Source organism: Seriola lalandi, unplaced genomic scaffold (genome assembly GCF_002814215.2).
Source record: "Seriola lalandi dorsalis isolate HSWRI2012SDOR001 ecotype SW California unplaced genomic scaffold, Sedor1 jcf7180002054370, whole genome shotgun sequence".
In the NCBI taxonomy this organism is placed as follows: domain Eukaryota; kingdom Metazoa; phylum Chordata; class Actinopteri; order Carangiformes; family Carangidae; genus Seriola; species Seriola lalandi.
In genome coordinates this window covers 2,670-12,387 of record NW_019524923.1, presented here as the reverse complement: position 1 = coordinate 12,387, position 9,718 = coordinate 2,670, and the positions used below count along the sequence as shown (strand labels likewise).

The following is a 9,718-nucleotide window of genomic DNA, read 5'->3' as shown; positions in this document are numbered from 1 at the left end:
TTTGGCTTGTGATTGAACCCTGATGGCAGCAGAAGGCATACTCAAGGGGTTTTTTCTTCAGTAAACGGTATACAAAGCAGGGTTTAAAGACACATAAAACTGAAGCAATGTTTTCCTTATAACTTAGAACATTTGATTTTAGGTAAACTCTGGTTACATCTGTGTGTATTTCTGTCAGGAAACCGCCAGAAAAAACACATAAGCAGTGGTTGCAGTAGCACTGGTAGTCGTAGTGGTATGTGTCCCATTTCATAGCCATATCGCCCTCTAGTGATGAAGTATTGAACTGCATAATAACACTTCCAGCATCTTCCATGTGCCTTTGCAGACCTGAGCCAGCTCCAAAGAGGTGGGGTGCCCCAAATTAAAGTTTTTCCCAGGATGATCATTAAAGAGACAGTGGAAACAAAAAGGCTAGACAGAAAATTATGAAATTTCACTCAAGTCCCTGCTCAGACTGGTGTTTTCTAGTAACAAAAATAGCAATAGCAAAATAGCAATTTTCATGTCTTAAATGGCAGATGTGCAGACACGGAGTAAAAAAATGCGAAAATGTGCATATTTGGGTCGATATCTGTGTTCGTAAAGTTAAAGAAAATATTATAAATTAATCTACACTAATAAGTGACACGGCATCCAGTATATCCACATCATGAATATAGCCTGAATTGCAACTTTGAGCAAAATGTCGGTTGCCTTTGCGCCAATATCTAATATATACGACACAACTGTGAACCGTGAAGGCAGCATAGTCCGTGGGAGTGGCTTGCAGCAGCTAAAGCTAGCGGATTAGCGTGAGCGGTGTTAGTTGGTGACATTTTACTTACATTAGCAGGCCATAGACTCAAGGTAAGATGGAAACCAAATATTCATGAGCAATTGATGTTTTGTATGTCGTTGTAGTAGTGTTTAACATAGGGATCGAGTTATATATGACGGTCTGTTCGGTAACGCTTGGTTTAGGGCAAGATAATGTTTACTAGTCAGTGGAAGAACAGCTAGCTCATTTAGCTAACGCTAATTTAGCTCACTTTCACAAACGCAGTTAAAGTCTACTGGTTCGACCCGTGTCCTACTTAATAAACAAGCTAATTGGATTGTCTCCATCCTCTCTCCAATAGTGTTAAGGTACTTGAGGAAATAACTCTTACAGTTAACAGTTTGCTAATGATAATAACTAGTTGACTTAGCTGGCGCATCAGCAGGGATTCTTATAAGGATGTGGGCCCTCTCTTCTGCTGTTGTTTACATGTGTTGAAGACATTATATTCAAAGTCAGTGGAGATACATTTGTATTCATTGTCACCGGATGGCAGCCAAATCAAACAAAAGAGCTGTACGCAGTAGTGTGGCATAATATTATCTTCTATTTTGGTACCTGACCACTGTCAAAGTGAGAGGGATTTTGAGAGGGTGTCCGCCTCCTGGTCTCTCCATCTGTGCACATACCGCTCAGTGCATCATTAAAGGCCTTTTAAGCTCAAGTTTTATAAATTGACACACTTAAGTGAAAGCTATGTATTGTGTAGATGTCCTATTTTTGAGATAAGCTCTTTGACAGGTTGGGTGGCTGTCAGTCTGGATTATTACGCTTCATTGATTGATGTGCTCACTCAGACTATTATGTGATAAAAGTGTTGTTAATCTGTGGAGGTTTTATCTGTGAGGCTGCAGCAACATTGTTAATAAGGCAAATGGCAGCTTTGTCTTGCTGTCAGCTGCCATGCCCCTGCAAAATAGAATTTTTTTAGGCTGCAATCACTGCAAGCTTATCGATTAACCTGGTTTAGGAAAAAACCCATCATAACTTTCCAGAACCCAAATTGATGTCCTTAAATTCTTTATATATTTGCCCATCAGTAGTTTGCTCTTATATAAAAACATTATGCTTAGCTGTGTTCGTACAATTTGGATTATTGAGTTGCATCGGTGTCCCGTTTAACTCATTAGTAACTTCTTCACTCAGGTGAGCCGTTGTCATGACGACTCTGGATGACAAGATACTGGGAGAGAAGCTGCAGTACTACTACAGCAGCAGTGAGGATGAGGGCAGCGACAATGAGGATGAGGATGGGGAGAACAAGACCATCCGAGACGCTAACGTCAATGAGCCTGAGATAGACTACAGTGCTGATGGAAGTGCTGTCAACACAGGTATCTAACACAAATTTGTTTTATTTTGAATAAGGACTTAACCAATTAATCAATTATCAAAATGGTTGCGAAACAATTTTAATTTGCTCGGCTAATAAACTAATTGACTTGTAAGAGTTTTTAGTAACACACTATTGTATCAGAGGTGTAAAAATGTCTTAAATGACACTGATAATTTTTTAGACATTTTCCATCACTGATTCATTACTAGTTTCCCACTTTAACTGATTATCCATTTATCATTTATATGGATATATTATTTATTTAAAGCATAGTACATATTTACAGTAATTACTATGATGACAGTGACACTGGCTGTTCCTTCTCAGGACCAAAGGGTGTTATCAATGACTGGAGGAAATACAAGCAGCTGGAGGTGGAGCAAAAACAAGAGCAGAAGAAAGAAATGGAAAGACTGATCAAGAAGCTGTCGATGACCTGCCGCTCTGACTTAGACCTGGAAAAAGACAAAGAGAAACAAAAAGAGCTGCAGGAAAAAATTCAAGGCAAAGTAAGTAAGATGGGGACAAAATACACACATAGGAACGAAATGCTTGTGGAAACATCCCTTAGCTTAAATTTCTTCTTCCTCACACCGACCCAGCAGTGCATTGGAGACTCTCTTGAAACTGTGCCACATATGCTAATGGAAAAAGGCTGAATAAGGGCAAGATATTAATTATAGACAACCAGATTAACACAGTGGAATCCCTGCGCCTTCTCTATTTCATGACATTGTCTAATTATGGATTAGTAAAGTTAGCACCTGCCAACTATTTGACACATTTCAAACGTCCTGAGAAATTTATTTAGGTTTATTCTTGTCATGGAGTTAGACCAGCATGGATAAATTTTAAAGGAAATGTTTGACATTGTGGAAAAACACTTTTATATATGCATCAGACCATTATTTTGCTGGGAGTAGTAACTTTGTGGGATCTCAACTGATTGCCTGGACCAGCTCCCGGAAAATACTTTCGCACATTACCCTCTTGAAAAATGGTGAATTGTGGATTTTATATCTCAGATTTTGTACAACTTAAACATACAATATACTACATGTTTACTTGTCATCTTTGGACAGAAGGAGGCTTGTTGTTTTCACCCATTTCTAGTCTTTGTGCCAAGTTAAACTAACCAGCTACTGGTTATAGATTCATATTTACTGTGTAGACAGAAGAGTTGTATCAATCTTGTAATCTCTGTAAACCTCTGGGCAAAAAAGCAATTAAGAATTTTTCACAAAATGCCGAACTATTCCGAACTATGCCTAACTAACTGTATGTGTTTTCCTCTTTGTCTACTCCACAGATGACCATGCAGGAGTACAACATGCTCCAGGAAGAGGAGGATGATGAAGACTTCCTCCAGCATTACCGTATGCAGCGCATTGAAGAGATGCGGCGTCAGCTCTGCCGTGGTAAACGCTTTGCGCAGGTCTATGAGCTTAACAGCGGAGAGGACTTCCTGGAGGCTTTAGACAAGGAGGATAAAAGCACACTGGTCATGATCCACATCTACGAGCCGGAGGTCCCTGGCTGTGAGGCCATGAGTGGCAGCCTGCTGTGTCTGGCTCAGGAGTACCCGCTAGTCAAGTTCTGCAGCGTACGCAGCTCGGCCATCAGCACCAGCGCACTGTTCAGAGACAGTGCTCTGCCTGCTCTGCTCGTTTACAAAGGAGGAGACCTGATCGGCAACTTTGTACGGCTCACAGACCAACTCGGGGAAGATTTCTTTGCTGTAGACCTGGAGGCCCTGCTGCAGGAGTACGGCCTGCTGCCTGACAAGCCCCCCGTCGTCCCGAAGACGGTTCGCAATGGAGCCATCATACAGACCACTGTGAGTGATGAGGACTCTGACCTTGATATAGACTAGAGCCATGATATCTAACATGCATTATATGCTTGGGAAACATGCGTACAGTCTGCATGGATGATAGATAATTTATATATATATGTGGACCCCCTGCAGTAACAGACTGAGCCAGGATTGCTATTTTACTACTCATACAGCTACATACAACCAGCACTGAAGCAGTACCAAAAGTAAATGCACAAAAAAACATCATGGTCCAGTGGACGTTCATCATTCCAAGGTAAACATGAGTTATATTTAATGAGAGTAAATATTAGTCATTATCATTATTGAGGACCTGTTGTTATGCCCAGTGAGAATGCTGTAGGTGTAGGTTGAGCTCTGACTGTCAACTATTTATTTGTGTTAAAACACATTTCCCTGTTTTGTTTCATGTGCATCTTCTTTGTTTTATGTGTGTTATTCTGTAGAATACGAAACCTCCAAATCTAACTGACTTTTAGTTAATTTTTTAAATTTTATATGTGCTGTACCATTTCAAATAGAAAGAAAAATAAACTGTTAAGTCTTTGGACTCACTGCCTGTTGTATTAATATTTATTAGAGTTGTCCAATAAAACAAAAAGAAGCAGAAAAATTTAAGCGACACTAACCAATATTTTTATTTTGACTAGGTGTGGTGTGAAAAGACATGCTCATAGTAAAGAAACCAACAGATAATAATCAGCCAGCTCTGCAGTTCCCCGCAGCTTTGAAGCATCCTTTAGCTTCTTTCAGCCCACTGTTTTGGTTTTCCAGCCCACTAGCTCATTCTTATAAACCTTGTTATAAACCCAACTCCTACCTGCTCAGCATCAAGTTATAAAGTTACCAACTAGGGGATGAACATAGTGGAACATTTTAGCAGCTAAGAGCCAGATATTTCCCTCTGGAGCCGGTGGAGACCAAACCATAGCTAGAAGGAGCTTGAATATTGGACTTACAGTTATAACCTAATCCTGCATTGAATTCAGATTGCCAATGCAAGCACAGAAGATTCACAGGAAATGACGCATGGGCTCACACACATTGATTATCCACCTCACTGTCTACTGTTCAGTCGCTTTATACATTATCACATTAGAAGTGCTCAGCTGGCAGAACACAGGAAACATTTCACCATGGTTAGCGCTGATGGAAATTGGTTATCAAAAATACCTCAACAAATCAACACAACTGCTGGATGTGTAAATACCAGTAAGCAACTGTTTCCTAACACATACCCTGACATTCATCATAACGACTTCTTAAGGCAATAATATGTCATTGTGTTTACAGATTCTTCTGCTGCCTCTAAGTGGCCAAAAATATCACTGCATGCAGCTTTAATATCCAGTAAACAGATTAGTAATGAAGGTTAAACACATTGGGTTGCCTGAGTTTGTCCCATTTGTAGCCATTTATTGTATTTACAGATGAGCTCATGAATTCTAGTATTGACATTTTTAAAGCAGACATTTCGACTTGTCAATAGGTTTAATTAATACTATAAGAGTCGTAGTAGTAGATTAGAGTTATTAGTGTTATTAGTATAAGTGCTGTGAAAAAAGATGTGTAATTTTTCAAGGAATCCAAGCTACTCCACGTTTGTTGGTGTTTATAGCTGCACAGTTGAAAGAAGTAGCATAAATTATTTGGAGAATAATAGTAAAAGTAGAAGTCTCATGTTGTTAAGATCTTAAATTTGTAGTAATATATTATAAACAGAGATATAAAAGTATCTTATGTAATTAATTCCCATTATCATCACTATGATAATGAAAAAAATATGGTTGATGAAACAACTGCTACACAAGTAACTGAAAATGGAAAAAAAAGAGATCATCTGCCCACATAGCCACAATAAAAATAATTAGATAACACACAGAGTTTAACCTGCTAGAATTCAGCTTCCTCTGTGATGATACACCAGCATCAACAGGCTCCTTTCCAGTTCAGTAAATTTCCCAGAGGTGATTTGTCTAACAGATTGTGGATAGGTCAAATCATCCAATCCTGTCCGCTCGATAATCACTCTTAACAGGAAGAGCCAAGGTTAGTGCTAATCTCTGTAACAATATCAAAACTCACCATTTAGCTATATTAAATTACACAGTATCGTTTGCACTTGTCCCCGTGGCAATGAGATGCTAACTTTACTTTGTATGGAAAAAAGTGAACAGCCTGGAAAACAGCTTCTCAGTGGACACCAGGCTCATGTCACCTACAAACATCTCATCAACAGCAGGGTGAGGCAGGATAATGTCAGCAGCAGGAGGGCTGTGTCTTCATATAAAGAGGGAGCAGCTGAGCCGTGCAGGTCATGTCCACAAAACGCATGTTCCAACAGGAGATGGGTTTCTGCACTGATGCCTGCCAGGAATGGATAAATACTGTCACATCATTGTGTATTTAGCAACATTATCTTTATAATCCAGTGTTTATTATCCACGAAATGCTGCTAGAAGGTTCACGTGGGGCAGAGTTGATTAACAAATCATTTCATTATCCCTCTGGTGCTTGCATGACATGTGAAGTCTAACTGCAGCCCACATGGCCATGGAATCAATGCCAACTAATGGTATGGCCTGTGTCACAACTCGACTGCTCAATGCAGTGAATCTGCTGGAAGCTTTTCACAACTGGTTTCAGACCTCTCTGAATTTACTGAAATATTTTGAGGCAAGGAAACGATACACACCATGTTCCGACCATTCATCCCACAGACGCTGAACATCCTCATCATGATGTTCATGGTGTTCATGATGATCTGGGTCTGTATTAAACACACAGAATAACTGTGTTATTGTCTTTCCTGCATGTCACAATGCATGAAAAATAAATAAAATAATAAATACATTTTAAAAGTCATGCAGAGATGGTTCAGTCCTCGGGGTTAAGTCAAATGACTGAAAAGAGAAAGCTAAGTCAATGCTGTGTGTTTTCAGAGAAATTGAATTAATAAAAAGTAGCGGGGAAAGGATTAAGAGAAAAAAAGACAGGACACCAACAGGAAATGAAAGTAAGGGGAATGACTAAGATGGAAGAAAAGAACAGACGGCTGTTTTGACCTTGGTGGTGGTGGGGAGGGGGGCAAACATTTTCAACCCATATCCATTTGAAAAGTTCTCACGCAATGCACTAGAGGGGATATATTACACATCCTGTGTATTAAGTTTAAATTCTGTGTAACATTTTTTTTCAACTTGTTTTGTTTTATTGGTCATATGCACAAACAAAATGCGCAGTCAACAACAGACTAGTGTGTAATGAATAATAATTAAAAACAAAATTTTAAAAAAGAAACATAAAAGAAAATTCAGTGATAAAGATTTTTCTCTTATCCATAAAATCTTTTAAAATTATTTATTGCAAAAAATTGTGCCTAAGAAAAGAGATAAAGTGCAATTCTTGAAAGAGATGTTAATATTGTTTGTCACAAAATATAACTGACAGTGAGCCTGCATAATTTACACATAACCATATCTTTGAGTGATTTTGCTGAACCTCATCTTCTTAGTTAGAATTTTGAATGTAATGAATCCCATGAGGAATCCCCTGAATTATTACTATGAATACTGTTGAGTTTTGCTGTATTTCTAATTGGACTCTATGTTGCACCAGAACATAACTTTCCTTTATAATTCGTTTCCTATTGAATAACTTGTATCTGTATTTATATTTTATATATAAATATATAAAGAGTACCGTTTGAGTGATGCCAGAGCATCCGTTTGAGTTCCCTGAGGGCCTGGGTGAGGTTCTCTAGCTGGTCATGGAGGTGGATGTTCTCCTCTATCAGTGCATGGATAGTATCCTGTAGTTCAAAGCTCCAACTCTGCAGGACCAGCAGAGTCAGCAGCATGAAGAAGAGCACTGGCCTCAGTCCCCTCATGGTGTCCACAGCACACAGCCTCAATCACATCTTCACAGACACCACGCCATCCCTCTCTTCGGTTTATCTGGATCTCATGCGATAGAGACGTGCTTCCCTGCAGAAATGATTGGTGCAGGATAGTTTATCAGCTTAAACTCAAGGGGAGGTGACAGCAGTTTGTTCTTTCTTTCCAAAGCCATGAGTGGAAAGCTGCCAGTGGGCTGCTTTAAAATCTATCCAATGTTTCCACATCAGTGGACACAGTGACTACAGCATGAGGCCTCAATATGCTTTAATATGATGTACTACAGATGAAAATGATACGCTTCCAACTTGTGTACAAACGTGTACAGTCTTAGGTGTTTAGTTCTTTAGAAATGGATGTAAAATACAGTCAGAAAATATAGAAAAAAAGAAGCACCTCCACACTGCGGGCACAGATAATTGATGCAGACAGACAGACAAGCTCACAGTATTTAATTAGTTGCAGCTCTTCTCTGTCACATGCATCATCACTGGGATGTCAGGGCAACGAGGTCAAGGGAGTGAACTGAAACCAGGTGTTTCCAGGTCATGGATGTATAAATATTTAAAAACCGAATCGAAATTTTAACAAGCATAAAATGCATTAGGACAATTATGATCCCTGAATAAGTGTGCAGGTTTCAATTGAACTTGTAAAACAGCTTGTAGACGATGATAGACGTTTTTTGACGTTTTTGTGCCGTACTATACCATGACATTTTTATGCCTTACTATACTATGACTTTTTGTGACATTTTTGTGCTTTACTATATTATGAGGTTTTTGAACGTTTTTATACCTAACTATACTATGACATTTTCATACATTTTTATACCTTACTATACTATGACGTTTTTTTGTCATTTATGGCTTACTATATTATGACGTTTGATTACATTTTATGTCTTATTATACTGTGACCCTTTTGGACATTTTTATGCCTTACTGTACTATGGCATTTTTATATATTCTTATGCTTTGCTATACTAGGACATTTTTATGCCTTAATATACTATGACGTTTTGTGAAATTTTTTTGCCTTACTATGCTATGACGTTTTTATGCCTTATTATACCATGACATTTTTGTGCCTTACTATACTATGACGTTTTAATACCTTACAATACTATATCATTTTTTTGACTGTTTCTGCCTAACTATACTTTGTAATTTTTATGACTTATGACGTTTTTATGACTTTTTATGCCTTACAATACTGTTGTTTTTTTTACATTTTATGACTTAAAATACTATGTCATTTTTATGCCTTGCATACTATGTCATTTCTATGCCTTTTATGGCTTAAAGTACTATGTCATTTTTTTGACTTTTTATGCCTTACAATACTATGTAATATTTGTGACTTTTTATGCCTTGTCGTTTTTTTGACTTTTTATGCCTTACTATACTATTTTATTTTTATGCCTTACAATACTATGTCGTTTTTATGCCTATTATGCTTCAATATACTATGTCGTTTTTATGCCTCACTATACTATGACGTTTGTGTGATTTTTTCATGCCTTACAATACTATGTCATTTTTATGCCTTTTATGCCTTACAATACTATGTCGTTTTTGTGATGTTTTATGCCTTACTATACTATGTCGTTTTTATGACTTTTTATACCTCACTATACTATGTCGTTTTTATGACTTTTTATGCCTTACTATACTATGTCATTTTTATGCCTTACAATACTATGTCGTTTTTATGCCTATTATGCGTCAATATACTATGTCGTTTTTATGACTCCCTATACTATGACGTTTGTGTGACTTTTTATGCCTTACAATATTTTGTCATTTTTTGACTTTTTATGCCTTACA

The 9,718-nt window shown here is 37.9% G+C and overlaps 1 protein-coding gene and 1 long non-coding RNA gene across 2 annotated transcripts; one reads left to right on the top strand and one right to left on the bottom strand.

Moving 5' to 3' along the window:
• The first annotated feature begins 733 nt into the window (after positions 1-733).
• pdcl (phosducin-like) lies at positions 734-4,543 on the top strand. The gene is made up of 4 exons (XM_087174667.1): positions 734-849; positions 1,967-2,154; positions 2,484-2,665; positions 3,466-4,543. The coding sequence occupies exons 2-4, from the start codon at positions 1,980-1,982 to the stop codon at positions 4,027-4,029; spliced, it is 921 nt and encodes a 306-aa protein (XP_087030793.1). The 5' UTR covers positions 734-849; positions 1,967-1,979; the 3' UTR covers positions 4,030-4,543.
• Positions 4,544-4,641: 98 nt separating this feature from the next.
• On the bottom strand, positions 4,642-7,953 carry LOC147818984 (uncharacterized). Its single transcript, XR_015437408.1, has 3 exons — positions 7,696-7,953; positions 6,689-6,763; positions 4,642-6,360 (listed from the first exon to the last, which is right to left on the bottom strand). It is a non-coding gene; the product is annotated as an uncharacterized LOC147818984 (long non-coding RNA).
• Between the last annotated feature and the right edge of the window lie 1,765 nt (positions 7,954-9,718).